Source organism: Marmota marmota, unplaced genomic scaffold (genome assembly GCF_001458135.2).
Source record: "Marmota marmota marmota unplaced genomic scaffold, marMar, whole genome shotgun sequence".
Taxonomy (NCBI): domain Eukaryota; kingdom Metazoa; phylum Chordata; class Mammalia; order Rodentia; family Sciuridae; genus Marmota; species Marmota marmota.
This window is the reverse complement of record NW_025999998.1, coordinates 10,405,402-10,422,623: the sequence shown is the minus strand read 5'-3', so window position 1 is coordinate 10,422,623 and position 17,222 is coordinate 10,405,402. Positions and strand designations below refer to the sequence as shown.

Here is a 17,222-nt window from a genome sequence, read left to right as displayed (position 1 = left end):
AGGTCTATAGTGTCTTTCAAGACTCTAATTAAAATGTGAATATGCTAATTGCAAAGAAAGCCTCTTGCAACAGCTAATGCCACAGGGGAAAGTTTGTTAAACAGGCAAGGAGGGAATGAGCCTCAGCACAGCTTTCTTTGGACTGGAGGAAAGATGAATCAGAGACACTGTAGGACCTAGTGCTGAAAACTTTGCAGTAGTCCAGGCCCTATATGTTAGGGAGAGGTACCAGGAGTTAATTATAAAAGGAAAAGTGAAAGATGTTCTTAGGCTAAAAATTTGTCATCTACCCTAAACGTTAGCATTAGCTGTCATAGCCCCTTCTCAGTGACTGGTTACAAGTACCATCTCCCTTCTTAAAAAAAAAAACATTTGCCTACACCCTGACTTCCTTGTAGCGTGTCCTGTTTGGTTTTGCAGTTGCCTTCTTTTGACCTGAAATGACCAGAAGAGAATTGTTTCATTGCAGGGGGAAGTTTAGCCAATGTGTTTCCTTAATAGCTCAGCAAACAGGGTTTTGCGACTTGGTTATTTTATCTAATGTCTAGAGCAAGGTGTTCTTGTGATAATGCCGCCCAGTAAGCAGCAAGCTTCATAAATTACTTTAAGAAGCAGCTTATCCTTGTCTAATCTCTTCCTGCCATAAGACTCTGGTAGTCAAACTGACCTATTTTACAGAGGCTAATTCTGACGTTGGTGGAAAGTCTCTTTCCCACCATGGGAAGATCGAGGTGTGGCCAAGTTATATTGCGCGCACAATTGACCACCTGCTAGACCTACCACTCAACCCCACACCTCTCCCAGATGGCAGAGCCTCACTTAAGACCCTAAACAGCAAACAAATGTGTTCACATGTATGAAGATTATTAAACTCTGACTAACTTGCAAAATAAAGTGAGACCACCTGATGAGCTGAACCAAACGGGGATGGAATCAGTTAGATCACACAAATGTCCGCACAGAAATTTTCCATTTGTCTCCTTTTAGTTTAGCTAAGTAGCTCTCAAAATTTTAATATTCATAAGAATTAGTAAATTGCTTGCATGCATACTGTATCCTATGGGTAATTTAAAGGATTGTTGAATGTGATCTTATATAATCAATTTTTGCTTTAGGCTGATTTTAAAACTTAACTCCACATCAGGATGTGATATTAGGGTCTTCAAATAGTTTTAACTTTCTAAACCACTAAACAATACAAAAAAAATGAGCTAGTTCATCTATATTTATTCTAGGTTCTGTAGGTATAAGATGAATGGAAGCCACAGAAAATTCCCAGATACTGCTTTTGCCTTTAGTTAGGGTTTTCCCAGAACTAATGGGGTCTCCAAGATGCAGGACTTTCCAGTGTAAGACTAAGTCAGCTACGATGAATTTTGTAGTTCAACCTTGAGTCCTAAACTGCTTCCCCATTGAAACTACTGTCAAGAATATTATTAAGGGGCTGGAGTTGTGGCTCAGTGGTGGAGTGCTTGCCTAGTCTGTGTGAGGCACTGAGTTTGAGCCTCAATAAAAATAAATTAAATAAAGATATTGTGTCTATCCACAATGAAAAATAAAAAACAAAAGAATATTATTAAATATCCAGAGAAGTTGAAGAATGGGAAAGATGGGAAAGGTAAAATTCTGCTCCATTTGCTATGGAGCAGACAGGGCTTGAAGGGAAGTGAAGACATAAAGTGGAGCTGAGGGATGTTCCAAGCTTCTGGCTCTGGGAAGGAATGTCAAGTTTGCAGGTTCCAGCTACCACCATGTCCCTCTTCTCATCAACCCATCCAATCACATTTCCTACATAAAGCCATCATGGGAGTATGCAAAGGAAAATTATCCAATCAGGAAGGGAGTTTACATACCCTCTAGATGGTGGTCCCCAAACTATGACTGGACCAGCAGCATCAGTGTCCCCTGGAAACTTGGTAGAAATGCAAATTCTCAGACCCTGCCCCAGACCTAGCATCTCCAAGAGTGATGTCCAGCCATCTGCGTGTTTTATTTATCAAAGTCACCAGGGGATGCTATTATATATCCAAATTTGAGAACTGTTGCTACCTATCAGCTGATTTTATAGATGAGAAAATTGAATACAAAGAGAGGAATGGTTTGCACATGGTCAAACTCGCCCCAGGCAAACCACTCATCTCTTTGTACTCCATGCCTCCAATTTCAACTGCTACCTTGGAGTGCTTCCCCTGTAGGTCACAGTTTCACTCACATGCTGAGTCTGTTCCTTCAAACCTAGCTCTCCTGCACAGTATCAACCTCACCTCGGGTTATGTCAGCTGTTCACTGCCTATGGCCTAGGACATCTAGGATATATGCTTCAGGAACTAACAGGCTATTAAATTGGGAAAGAAGAAGAGGGGTGTTGGTGAGTCCTGTCATCACAGCTTGGTTTTCCCAACTGTTGTCAGCATTTCCACGAGGAGCTTGCCCTGCAGATGGTGGTCAGCACTGGGATGGTGAGAGAAACTGTCTTCAAGTATGCTTGGTTCTTCTTTGAACTTCTGGTGAGTCTCGCATGTTCATATCTATGTTCTACAGGGCAAGAAGAGAACATGGCAGAAAGACAGTGATGCTTTCCATATCAGGAACTGACACCTTGTTCACCTAGTTGTTCCTACTGAAAACCTAGGGTTATTCCTTAAAGTATGACTCCTCTCACCTCTTCATCTATCTTCCATAGAATCGCATGGATTCTACTTTGAAAATCTGCCTCTAACCCATAGCATCTCATCCTGTTCCCCACCTGCCAAGCCACTGTCCTTGTTCATGTGCCTCTTGAAGTAACTTCCTCTTTCTCCCCCCTCTATCCACCTTTGCCCTCAGCCCATCCATCCTACACAGGAGAGCCACCATTAAACAGTGTCACTCCTCTCTTCAAACCCCTTTAGCAAGTTGCAATGTACTGGCAAAAAAAAAGCATAAATACTTATCATGACTAAAAAGCCCTTGTATGACTCTGCTCTTTTCCTCCATTTCTCACTTCATCTCATTCCGTATTCCCCCCTCATCCAGCCACATGGTTACTCTTGTAGTTCTTGGAAGGTATTAAGTTCTTTTTCAGCCTCAAAGTTTCAAGTTCTCTCACTAGTTCCTACCTTTCACTCCCTGCCCGATCCCCAACAAACATACACTGTGTTTTCTTTAGGCTTCAGCATAAATGTCACCACCTCCAGTAGCCCTTTTCTGACCACCTTATATTGTAATGTAATTCTTCTTTTTTATCATTCTCCTTTTAAACACCCTATTTATCTCTACTTATCACCTAACCCAATTTGTAATTTCTTCTTTTTTCTTTTTTTTTGGGCTCACCTACTAGATTTCTAGAATTGGGGTCTGTCTTCTTCATTCTCCTATCTCTTGCGCCAGCACTACCCCAGATCCCTGCCAACAGGATCACTTGGGGGTGCTTGGTTAAAATAAAGCAGATTCTTGAGCTTTTTTCTAGAACTACTAAATAAAATCAGGAGGCAGTGGTGTTCAGTTGCCTGTCCTACCAAGTGGCTTCTAAGCACACCTACAATCCACAGATTCACATCACCTCTGCTCTGTAAGTCCTAAATAAAACTGAAGTCTTTGAAATGTGTACCCAGCCAGCACAAGCATTTTGCATTCTCCAAGCTAAGCTGGTTAAAGTGAGTGCTGCAGCTCACAAGTCCTGGGACAAGACTGCCAGCAGTGGGACGTAAGTTCTGGCAGAAATGGATGGTCACAAACTACTCCCCTCTTTTTTCTTGAGGCATGAGAAGTATTAAAATCAACACTCTAGGACCTGTATATCCTGCTCTTACTTACCTACCTCACCCACCATCAAGCTTCTCCATAAAGAGGATTCACGTGGGTTATGATCCATCTAAACAATTTATACAAATTATCCTGAGTTCGACTGTCAAAATTGCAGTTAAAAAAAAAAAAGCATGAAGCAAAAACTAAATTTGATATCTTGGAGAGTCTCATAGAAAAAAGTCTCGAACAAAACAGCATTCCAACTTAAAGATGGTTGTATTACTCCTACACTTGAAGCACACTTCACCTAATCCATTTTTAGATATTATCTAATACTTACATGCTACAAAGCACTATAGTTGTTTGACCGGGTAACCAAGTCCCTTGGACAGTGTATCTCAAGCTCTGCTATGTAAGCATTCTAATAGCAGCTCTAGGGACTCTTTAACTCATCCTCGCAACCTTATTAAACCCCTGTGAGAAGGCTGGGGGTGTAGCTCAGTGTTAGAGTACTTGTCTAGCATGCTTGAGGCCCTGGGTTTGATCCCTAACACCACAAAATAAATAAATAAATAAAAATAAAATTTGGGTGAGAGAGTAGTGGTTATCCCCATAGCACATACCAAGGCTGAGTAGGGAATTGCTAGCTGCTCTGCCAGTGAGGTACAAAGCCTCAGTTCTCCAACTCTGAAGTCCAGATTCCTTTCTTCTACCACTTTGCGCCTTTGGGAAGCCCAACCTTACAAACCGTCTTCTTAGGCTAATGTATTGATAACATGGAAACCCTTTGCCTTTAGGAGTCAGTCGACTTTAATGCAGAGCTACATTGTTATTTCATACCTAGTAATCACGAACTCAGTATTGCTAAGCCTGAGTGGTTCCACAAGGCACCTTAGAGCTCTGTTTTGAAGGCCAATTTGCATTCTCTTCAGGTGTAATGATATCTCCTTCATATAACCCCAGCAACAGCTGACATCCCGAGGAAGAAAAAAATAATAGCATCCAAAGTATACTAGTCATCTTACTATATATATAATGTGCCAGGTGCTGTTTTAAGCATTTTGAAGCATTATCTCATTTAATCCTCAAGCAACCTTTGAGGCAGGGGTTTTTACTATTCCCAAAATACAGACATGGTTAGAGGAAGGATAGTAGCATAAAGAGAGTCTCCAGAGGCTTCAGCAGTACTGCTTCACTGCCCCTAACTGCAGGGAGCTAAGAACCATTGAAAAGTTGAAAACTGCTCTTGATCTTACACATCTATTTACTAGGACTTGGTGGACCTCAAAGAGAGAGCAAAAAGTAAAGCAAATAGCCCTCCTTGCCTCCAGCGAGCCCCTGATGCTAAACAGATGAAGTAGATGGGAACAAAAGTGCAAGTTTAAACACTCTAATGGGGTTGGTCAACTTGGAGATCAACCAAGGCAGCAGTTACACAGGACTCTGCAGGCTATACCCTGTCAGGGTTCTAGCAGGACAGAATTGAATAGGACTCAACAGGATTAACTGAAAAGCATTTATCAAAAGGCCTCTGCCTGAGGAATACACATGGTTACAGGAGTCAATAAGGATTGGTGAGGCATACGGGAGCAGCAGCTGCTGGAAGACTTTATCTATCCTAGCTGTAAAGCATGAAGAGTAGGGAACAATGTAACTGGGGCCTGGAGAAAGCTGGAGGCAGAGAAGAAGGTCCATACAACAGGAAGTGGAACCTTAGGAAAATATTGCCACTGCCAGAACCACACTATGGCAGGGATTAGGGCAGAAGGAGTGGCTAACCAACCAAACCCCTCTGTTCTTCCACACCCTGGTCCCCTGCTAATACCTCCCATTGCCAACTCCAACCAGCAGCCAAAGAAAGGGTTGGGGGCCCAAATAATGCAATACATAGGGACATCTTCCCAGCATTCAGAAGTAGAAATTTAAGGTAAGAAATTTAGCTGAGGACTGTAACAGAGGCAAATGGAAACTCTTGGTGTCCAAAGAAGACTTTGCAAGAAAATTAATCTCAGGGCACCCAGTCCTCCATGTGTTGTTATGGATTACCTGACTAATGCCTGGGAAGTTACTAAAATCCCAGTTTTTTACCCAAGGATCTTGATGAGAAAGAAACAACAACTTCCTTGGGCTTAGACAACAACCTGGGCAGTTTAACACCCTTCGGTTTGTGTTGATGGCCAAGCACTAATGAACAACCACTTTGTCAAGAGAGCTGTTGAATACAACCCTTGGGTGAATTTCACACTTGGCTAATGAATAAGCCCCTGTGCTTCTGGGAACTGCTGAGCCAGACCTTGGAGACCCAGAGGTAAATGGGTGACCTAGTTTACTCACTGAGGACATGAAGTCCTGCATTAAGGAGTTCTTGAAAGCTACCCCTACTTTGAATGGGCTGCAGAGGCCAATATGAGAGAAAAGACTTTGCTGTTTCACCTCACCCTACAAATAATGAGCCACACATCCACTAGTATTTCTGCTGTGTGTTCTTCTCTGAAGACCAGGGACACAGTAGCTGGCAAGTGTTGACAGCCTGGATATAGGCCATTATTTGGAAGCACAGTATTGTGAGAATTATTTATTTGGTTGTAGGATGGCCAAACTCAGCAGGAAGGAGCCAAATGCAGCAGTGAGCTCTAAAAGCCTGGTACTGGGGTGGGTTAGTCAGCAGGGAATCAGGATCGGGGTCACTCAAACACAAAGGCCTTGTTTTCCTAGGTCCTTGGTTGGGAGTGCAGTGAGAGAGGTGCTTTAATCAGACAAAAATGGCATCCGGTTCCCACCGTCATTCAAGTCCCTCACCAGCTATGTATGTGGGGCTTCCTGGGCTATGGACATGTCTATGGGTCCTAGACCAAACAGATCCCTGTGGTGGGGAGAAACCCTGATTCTTACACTCAATTTTATATGCTTAGTTCTTCCCCAAACTGGTCTCAGCATTATCTGAAAACATGCAATATATGAAGACTACCTCTCTGTTTTTCCCTTCTTCTTTTGCCTTCTGTCTTTGTCTCAGTGCTAGCAAAAATCAAGCATCCTGCTTTCTGAGAGACAGAAATCTACTGTTTGTGCATAAAGTTTCTCCCATCCAGTTCTCAGGAAGGGAAGTTCAACTTCTAGGGCCAGTTCCTTTTGCAGTGACTCTTTAACTAACACAGACAAATTCATGAAAATGACTTCAGAGTATAAGCACCCATCCACAGGGTCTCCCAGTCTTTCCCATCAGACTGTTCCTAATGGCTTCAACAACTTCCAACAAAGATGATAGTCAACCTCTGATGATGTCAAAGGAGAGTGTATTGACCCAGAAATCTCTTGTCCTCAAGAAATCCAAAAAATAAGTCTGGATTTTAAGTTGTGGTAGGCACTGAGCGTGTGTAACACCAGTCACCAATTGATGCACAGACTAGAGAGACAGAACTATAAGTTAGACTTATAGAACTCAAAAGGTAATTCTAGAATTATCATCAGAATCAATATTCTAAATAGAGGTTAAGTTTCCACCTAGCCAACAAACTCCATTCAACCCATAACATGGCTTAAATTTATAGAAGCACAAAGCAGCCTGATTGTAAACTATGAAATTGTTTTTGGAAAAGCTGTGTTCCCCATTTCATCTTGAAACTCAGGATAGGAGGGACATTTCTCCCTTGTTCTCCTTACCACAATTCCAGGAGCAGAAAAGATCTCAGGATTTGCCTGTCCTGTGACATGCACTGTAATTGTCCTGCCTATGTGGTCATGGGAGCCCAGACACATCCTGCCTTCCAGGATGAAGGCTACGGAGGAGGCAGGTCCTATGACACTGGAGCTAAAGAAGGAAGCTCCTAACTTTGTCAGCAGCAAGAAGGGAGCCCCTGTCTTGGGGTCAAGAAGAGGACACCCTTCCTACCTCCTGCCACCATGGCAACCATTCGCCTGTCAGAAGCATCTGTAGTCCAGAGCCAGCCTGGGCAGCACCGGCACCGATACAGTGTCAAAAAGTCCATTGTGTAAAAGCTTTTCTTCAAGTCACTCCCCCTTTTGCACATTTTTCCAAGCAGCAGGTCACCAGTCTCCATGTTGACATTTCCCCCATCCCTCTGTAGGTGAAAAGCATGGCCCAGTATGTACATAACCTGGACAAACGGGACAGTTTTCGGAGGACTTGGTTTTCTGACCGCTTCAAAGATGACATAACTACTATTGTTAATGTGGTCACCTCGGAGATTGCAGCCCTGCTAGTGAAACCTCCGAAGGTAACTGTGTTTCTTAACTTTCTAAATTGTTTACCTTAAACATGTTACTTGCATAAGCAGAGAAAAGTAAGGGTCATTTTGAAATGGTAGTTAAAATGCAACTGTACATTATCATTAAATGCAGCATGTTATGCTGGACTGGACCCTGGGGTGGGGCTGGGGATTACTGAAAGGAGATTACAATATACACAGTCATTTAAATCATTGCATCAATGTAGCTATGGAAGAAAACACTCTTGTGCTCAGGAAATACACCCTGAAGTATTGTGGAGTAAATGGGCATGATGTTTGCAACCAAGTCTCAAATGGATCAGGGAAAAAACTGTATAAGTGTAGACAGAATAAGATGTCAAGTATTAATGAATCTGGTTAAAGGATACACAGTTCTTTGTACTATTCTTGTACCTTTTCTATAAGTTTGAAATCATTTCAAAATAAAAGCTAAAATATATAAAATGAACCAGATGTGGTGGCACATACTTATAATCCCAGAAACTTGGGAGGCGAAGGCAAGGAGATCACAAGTTCAAGGCCCACCTTAGCAAGTTAGCAAGGCCCTAAGCAACTTAGTAAGATCCTTCCTCAAAATAAAAAAATAAAAAGGTCTGAAGTTGTAGCTCAGTGGTAAAGTGCCCCTGAATTCAATCTTTAATATATAATAAAAACTTAAAAGTAACTATAAAATGTTAAGGAGCAATATTTATTATTAATGCCTATATCAAATTAAGAATTTGTATGGTATCAAGTGCTCAGGAGATTTCATTTGCTTATATTTCATGGCAAACTTTATTAGAACAACAATAGTATCTCCATATTGGTAGGCATAAAAATAAGGCACAGTGGATTGACACATTTTCTAAGTCACACAGCTTGCAGAAAAGTCCAGACTAGAAATTATATACCCAGGTATTCAGACAGTCATATAAACTACTCAAGAGAAATGGCCATGTGGGGAATGGCAGGAAAGCTCAAGGATTTCTTACCGTTGTTCTGGGAACCTGTTTATTAGTTCTCTATCCATCCCAGTGATTGGTCAGGTTGGCCTGAATTTTCAAACTGTAAATCATAAAAAAGAGGAAAATATTTTCAAATTATATTTTCAATAGTGTCAGAGAAAATTGGTTTATCATTCTAAGAATGAATAACATAAACATGAGAAGGTGCATCCCTGATGACTCTGAAGTACTGTAAAATTTCTAATTTATTACTGAGAAGTGATTAAAAAATGAAAATGAAAATTAAGAAAAAAAAAACTGCCCCAATTTATATAAGAATTCACTTTACCAAGTATGACTAGAACCTCTTTTGGGCTGGGAATGCTGCCTAACTGGGGGAAAAAAAAAAAGTTTCTGGGCATGATGGTATGTGCCTGTAATCCCAGTGGTTCAAGAAACTGAGGCAGAAAGATCATGAGTTCAAAGCCAGCCTTAGCAATTTAGTGAGGCGCTAAGCAACTCAGTGAGACCCTATCTCTAAATAAAATTCAAAAAAGAGCTGGCTCAGTAGTTAAGTACCCCTGAGTTCAATCCCCAGTACCAAAAAGAAAAAAAAAATTAGGTAAAAACTGATTCTTGGGGCTGGGGTTGTGGCTCAGCAGCAGCGCACTTGCCTGGCATGTGTAAGGCACTGGGTTCGATTCTCAGTACCACATATAAGTAAATAAAATAAAGGTCTATCAACAACTAAAAAGAATACTTTTAAAAAATTGATTCTTTTATCCTGACTGGATTTTCTGCAATAATCCTTACAAATTAAGAATGTGTGTCTCATTGAAGATAGTGATACATTTCCAGATGGCTTGGGGAGGAAAAAAAAAAGTCAGATCACAGCCTTGTAAACAGAGAAGGAGCTCAATTATAGATATACAAATACACATGTAGGGAAAAGGGTGGCTAGAAGGAAATGCACCAAAATATTAACAGCACGGAAAAAAATCACCTGAGTCAACCCAACAGTCATAGCATCAGATAAGAGCTAAGTTATATTAGCTACAATTTTTCATACTTAATCTGGTTTACCCAATGCAACCAGAGGGACAATGGCTAATATAATAGGATTTGCCTCTCCCAGTGTTCCCAACCAGGGACCTGATGTTCAGGGCTTACATGAAATTATTTGTATGTTTGTTTTTAAGGAAAATGAACAGGCAGAAAAGATCAACATCAGCCTGGCTTTCTTCTTGTACGACCTTCTCTCACTCATGGACCGCGGCTTTGTGTTTAACCTGATCAAACATTACTGCAACCAGGTGAGAGTTTCTGGGAGCTATTTCATGCCTTCCCTCTCCGATGTGCTGCTTGTTATGTTCATGGCCACGTTAGAGAATGTGGCAATATGGAACATTTCTCGAGTCTATGCCATGAACACCTCCCAACACACTAGTTTACTTGGAGTGTTTCCAACCCAGTCAGCAAGTTCCTCTGTGGCAACCAAAACTTGTTAGTGATATGATTTGATTTCTCCAATTTAATATTTAATAGAAATTACATGACTGCATTTTTTTCTTTAATCAGGCCTAGTTCAAAGTAGGAGGTCTCTTTGTACCTGTTAGGGTAATTAATTAAATTGCTGTTGTGACATTTTGATGAAATCATATAGATTGAATTTCACTGAGCCTCAATGCAAATATGTTATAATCCAAATACAGTTTTTCAATGTTATCTCTCAATTTTGTTTTCAGTGATTTCCATATATATATATTTTTTATTATTTTTCATTTGTTCTAATTAGTTGTACATGATAGTCGAATGCATTTTGACACATCATACATGAATGGAGTATAACTTCTCATTTTTCTGGTTGTACATGTTGTAGAGTTACACAAATTGTGTAATCATATATGCAAGTAGGGTAATGATGTTCAATTCATTCTACTATCATTTCTACCCCCATATCCCTGCCCTCTCCCCCCAATGTTTAATGTGATTCTTCCTTCTTTCATTGTCTCCTGTGAAATGCTCTAACAATGGTAATTTAATAATAGCTATCGTTGCTACTCATCTCTTAACATATTCCTACTCTAGCAACCACTACCACCATTATTGCTGCTATCACCACGATTGCCACCATTATCATCTCCTGCATACCCACCATCTTCACCATCACCACCTCCACCAATATCACCATGTCCATCAGCATCACCATGTCCACCATCACCACCTCAACTAACATCATCATATCCATCAACATCACCTCTAAACATCATCACCCCCACCATCACCACCATTGCCACTTGGTGCTTTTTTTTAAAATTGGTCCTTTTTAGTTATACATGACAGTAGAATCCATTTTGACATAATTATACAAGCATGGAGTACATCTTGTTCTAATTCAAACCCCATTACCTCTCCTTCCCCTTCCCTCTGCCCACTCCCTGCTCCCTTCCCTCTACTGATCTTTCTGCCTTTACCCATAGTTATTTTTTAAATTAATTTCTTGTGGATATACACAATGGTGAGATTCAGTGTGGTATATTCATATATCTACATAGGAAAGTTATGTCAGATTCATTCCACCATCATTCCTTTCCCCTTTCCCCTGCCACCTGGATCTTTGCAGTTAGTAACTTAGTTACTTTAAGTCCTTCAAATTACATGAATCTCCAACTTCCTTATTTTTTAAATAAAAGAATTCTCCCTTGTAGCAGTTCAAGAGATGGTGGGGGGTGATTGAGTAAAAAGATACAATGACAAGAAACAGTGGCACTCAAGCTTCATTGGGTGGCATGTGGACAGGGTTGCATGAGAGAAAAGGTCTTTCCCAGGACAAGAGCTTACAAGGGGAACTAACCACTCCAAGGAGTAGGAAACTTCCAGGGGAGAGAGTGGGGTGAGGAGGCATGCCTATCTAGGTGGTGTGGCTCTGCAGCACAGTGGGGGGTCTCTGAGTCAGAGGAGGTCCAAAGGACTGTAGCCACTTGGTGCCTTGGAATTACAAGGCTCTACCTTATCAATAGGAAACAGCTGTCCAGTGAGGTTTCCTGGGATCTACAAAGCAGTCAGGTGCTGAAAGGCTAAAAATCTTCTTGTTAGATCTATTTTTCACATAATGGAATATGTAAAAATTCAAGTTTGGTGTGAGCTTATATGTTGGGTGTCAGTCAGGATAGAAAACTCAGGAGCCAGTCTAGAGAGACTATCTTTGGCTTGTTAATATAACATCCTTCTCCAAACAAAACAAAGCTCATGATTTTCTAAAGGACATCCTAGTAATGAAGCAGAATGATAGAAGAGAATACTAAGGCAATGTCAGAGTCCCAGAGCTTCGCCTGCCCTGCGGCAGACCATGAGATCCACCAGAGTTGATGACAGAGGAAATCCTTCATTCCTCTCTGTCCTCCTGTTCAGGTGTTCAGAATTCTAGGTCACTGGATGAATTTTGAATACAAGTTAATCTGTTTTCAAAACTTGAAGTCTGATGTTTAGAAAAGAGACCCTAGAACACAGCCGGAGGCCCTGTGCACACATTGCTATATGTGCGTTATTGGTTTTCCTTTCAAAAAGAAAAAATACAATCCACAGTAGACATCCACCTACCCTGAAAAATGTATGTTTTAATTTCTTTTTACTCTATCCTTTCTTTTCTCTTCACTCTCTTTCTCTTTCAAATTCTTCCATTTTATCTTAGCTGCCTTTTTCCTCTTTGGTTTCAACTTCCTAAGAGCCTTAGATTGGGGGTCTAGAGACCTGTGTTCTAATTCCAGCGGTGCCATTTGCCGCTTCTGTGATTTGGAACCACCAATCTTCACTGAGGCTTCCTCAGGGTAAAAAAGTCAGGCTGAATTGGACTTAATCAGGCTTTAACACTATGGTTCGTTGCTCTGTCTGCTAGTGACATCCATAGATATTGTCTAGCATCATTGTGGCACACGGTAACCTCAAAAGGTTACTGCCCTCAGTCACAGTCAATGGTACACTACCACTAGGCTACATTTCCATTCGTTCTTTTTCAGACAGGGTCTTACTAAGTTCCCAGGCTGGCCTCAAACTTGCAATCCTCTTGCCTCAGAAGTCACTGATATTACCAGTATGTAATATCAGTCTCTTATCAGTCTCTTACTAATAGTCGTTAACAACAGGTAAATCTGCTTCTTTAATTATTTGTCTCTTACAATGTGCCACTAGGTTAACACGCATCCCTCAAGAAAGCCACTGACACTTCGCTGTGGGTCCCCCAACCTCTGGAGAGAACATGTCAGGAACTGCACCCCCCTCCTCATTTCTAAACAATACTTGTACTTTCAAATTCTGATCACCCAACAGCTCTTTTTGAGTGACCTTAAGTGAGAAGATGTGACCAAATTCTAATTAGTTCCATTTGCTGGAGGCCTCACTGGTCCAAAGTCAGGCAGGAGTGTTCATGGAAAGGAGACAGATTCTAGTCACTATCCTTACACAGAAATTTTATTTTTTTTAAATATTATAATGGCGTTAATCTGTTTTGAGAAAATATCTGTGGCTTGAGTCTATAGGTAAAATGCCCCCACAACATGCTGACTTCTCTTAAACTGGCTGAAGATTTAAATTACATAGCTCAGAAAATTGCCCTTAAAGTGAATGAAGACCATCCTTGTCTATTTGCAAGGATGAGATGCCCTGTGCGACTCTGCTGGGGCAAGAGGGTGTTCATGATGAAATACTGGGGGTGCAAGGCCCATCAGCCTCCACACCCTGCTTTGTCTATGGGGAGCTGCCCTTGATTGTGGGTGCTTCTGCTGTTCAGCTCATCAGCAGGGAGGGAGGCGTTTTCCAAACTGTCCCCATTGGCTACTTTCATTGCTTGTTTTATGATTTACTTTTTAAGCAAAGGTTTACCCTAAGACCCCTTATAGCTCTCTTTCTTTCTCCCCCATTTCCTTTTCTCCCACTTTGGAGCAAACTCCTTGATTTTTTTTTTTTTTTTTGTAGTTAGTTGATACTTTCCTAGGTACTTTGACACCTTCCTCTAAGGAGCTGGTTTGATGACTTTCCAATGGGGCTTTTAATCAGAAACTACAAGAGAACACTTGGGGCCTTAAGGTCACCCAGTCATATTCCGTTCATTTCACATGGCCCTGTGGAAAGTCAACTCCTTTCATTTAGTGTCTCAGACACAGTGGGGTTTTCGGTAAAATTACTTCTGTTACACGGAGACATACCTCAAGCTTAGGTTCAATATGGGCTTGCCAAGTCAACAAAGTGGGGATCAGGGACGGGCGCCTCATTTGGGGCAGCTTATAGGCTAGAATCATTAAGGGAAAGTCATGAATAAAAACTTACTTATTGGGCCTTCCTGTAATGCAGAATTTGCCATCTGTTGCCCTATAAGATTAATTTTTATTAAATGATTATCTTAACCTGTGGAGGAAAGATATTACTGTCTGTCACCCTCAACTCCATTTATACTTCATTCTTCTTTTCATTTTCCTTTCCAGCTCTCAGCCAAGCTTAATAACCTTCCAACGCTCATTTCCATGAGGCTGGAGTTCCTGAGAATCCTCTGTAGCCACGAACACTACCTCAACCTGAACCTCTTCTTTATGAATGCTGATACTGCACCAACATCTCCTTGTCCCTCCATATCTTCCCAGGTAAGCAGTCAGCTAAAGGATTTATTCAAGCTGTTTCATTTAATTAACTAAATTCAATCATGTGTTTTCTACAAATGTTGGTCTTATTAATTAGAAATAAAATCAAGTTATTCAAACCAAATCAGTTGATACAGATATGGATGGTGTGCTACTCTGAAGATGTCCTATCTTAACTAATAATTTATAAGCTAAATAATATGTTTTCTTCCTAGGCTCAAGGGTTCCTGATAAGGCTAAGTATAGCAAGGAATCCATAAGCTTATGAAAATTAAGAAACTTACAGAAGATTCTCAAATCTTCCTTTGTCTGATTTTAACTGGTTATTACATTATGCATATACAGGATTCCAAAGTCAAATAAGTTTGGGAAATCTTGTGTTAACCAGGTGTTGTTGTTGTTTTGTTTTCTTTTTCTTTTTTTTTTCCTTTGGCAGTAGACCATCCAAGAGCCTTTAGCATGTTAGTATAAATTGTTGATGTCCAAGGAAGTATGTGTAATGCACAGTGATTCCCAAAGTTATTTTGACTGTGGAAAGCATTGTTCCCTATAGATTTCTGAAGGGACTAATGTCCTCTAGAAAAATCTTAAGGAAATGCTGTTTTATAGTCGCATTCCATTTACAGAAAACAAACTAATAGCTCAGGGAAGCTGACAAGATTTCTGAATCTTAGGTTCTTTTTCTGCTGCATATTCCTTTATATTGACACAAATTTGAAAACAAAACCTGAGTCCTCCATGGCAGATGGCATGCTGTATCTTGGATACCCACCATATTAATGTGAATGGAGAGATCTGACTGACAAGGAGCGATTTCAAATGTCTCCTCTTTATGCTACAGCTGCCCTGCAGGCTAGGTCCCAAGACTACCTTAGGCTCACCTTGCCCTTGGTCCTCTCCCCCAACATTTCTGACTTCCGAAGTGACCAGGCTCGCCAGAGCTCGAAGGAGTTCTCTTTAGATGCTCTTACTGAAGTGTAACTGGGCTCCCTGGATAAGAACACAAAACAGGCATTGTCTTGGACTGGTAAATCTGACATTTTCCTGCCTGACACTTCTTCTGGTTCCAGGCCCCTCAACTTCAGAGAGTGTGCCTGAGCCATCTTCAGAAGTGTTGCTGAATAAACAGGCCATAGCCACAGGCCTGAATGCAGTTCTCATTTCTCTAAACACATTTTATCCTGCAATTTTAATCCTCAGCTTGGATTTCAAGGGGGGAGGGGCATTGTCCATTTTTCAATAGACCCTGAGAGCTTCGTCTTCATCTTTCCCAGTTGGCAATCCTCCATCTGTGGAAACAGGAAAGCAAAGTAACCATGCTATACCTCTGTTTCCTCACCTGTCACATGAGACCTTTTCACCAGAAGTGCTCACGAGGCCAGGCCAGAGCAAGCGCTCCATACATACTAGCCATGGCTATTTTAATTACAGTTCTTTCTTTAAAAAAATATATATATATATTTATTTTTTTAGTTGTGGTTGGACACAACACCTTTATTTATTTATTTTTACGTGGTGCTGAGGATTGAACCCAGGGCCTCGTACGTGCTAGGCGAGTGTTCTACCGCTGAGCCAACCCCAGCCCCTAATTACAGTTCGTATTACTCATAAAATTGTCATTTGCTTTTCTGTAGAACTCAAGTTCCTGCTCCAGTTTCCAGGACCAGAAGATTGCCAGCATGTTCGATCTGACTCCAGAGTACCGCCAGCAGCACTTTCTCACTGGGCTCCTCTTTACAGAACTGGCTGCCGCACTGGATGCTGAAGGGGAAGGGTATGTTTCTGACATTTAAAATGGAACACAATGCAAAAGGGGAAAAAACATACTCCATAATAAAGTTTACAGTTCAACTTCTTTTTTAAAAAAATTTTTTATAGTTGTAGATGGATATAATACCTTTATTTTATTTATTTGTGTGGTGCAGAGGATCGAACCCAGGGCCTCTCACATGCTACGCAAGTGCTCTACCACTGAGCTACAACCCCAGCCCCAACAGTTCAACTTCTTGTCCTCAGTGAAAAACTCTACCATTCAACAGCATCCTTGTTTTGAAAAAAAATGGCGCTCATGGGAATGTAGAAAGGCATGGACAGGGAGGAGAACCACAAAGTGACTTTTTTTGGTACTGGGGATTGAACTCAGAGGCACTTGACCAGCCCTATTTTGTATTTTATTTAGAGACAGAGTTGCTTAGCCCCTCGCTTTTGCTGAGGCTGACTTTAAACTTGCCATCCTCCTGCCTCAGCCTCCCACGCCGGCTGGGATCACAGGTGTGCACCACGGCGCCCGGCAACAAAGTGACTTTTTAAAAGTCACTTGTTTATTCATTCAGTGGAATTTACCAAGGAAGCTCTGCTTAATGAGCTCCCAACGAATGAAGTTGGGTGGGGGTTTGGGGATTGAGCCCAGGGCCTTATGCGTGCTAAACATGTGCTCTACCACTGAGCTACACACCCAGCCCAAACAAAGCCATTTTTTTTTAAATTTTTTATTGTTGGCTGTTCAAAACATTACATAGTTCTTGATATATCATATTTCACACTTTGATTCAAGTGGGTTATGAGCTCCCATTTTTACCCCATATACAGATTGCAGAATCACATCAGTTACACATCCATTGATTTACATATTGCCATACTAGTGTCTGTTGTGTTCTGCTGCCTTTCCTATCCTCTACTATCCCCCCTCCCCTCCC

At 41.2% G+C, this 17,222-nt stretch overlaps 1 protein-coding gene across 7 annotated transcripts in view; it reads left to right on the top strand.

The window, feature by feature from the left end:
* Positions 1–17,222, top strand: part of Dock8 (dedicator of cytokinesis 8) — a 219,561-nt gene that overhangs the window by 148,443 nt on the left and 53,896 nt on the right. For all 7 annotated transcript variants that reach the window (XM_048806862.1, XM_048806858.1, XM_015492898.2 and 4 more), the window contains 5 exons: positions 2,412–2,507; positions 7,812–7,961; positions 10,096–10,209; positions 14,374–14,529; positions 16,161–16,300. In XM_048806862.1, the coding sequence (XP_048662819.1) occupies positions 2,412–2,507; positions 7,812–7,961; positions 10,096–10,209; positions 14,374–14,529; positions 16,161–16,300 (656 nt within the window). The remainder of the gene's footprint in view (positions 1–2,411; positions 2,508–7,811; positions 7,962–10,095; positions 10,210–14,373; positions 14,530–16,160; positions 16,301–17,222) is intronic.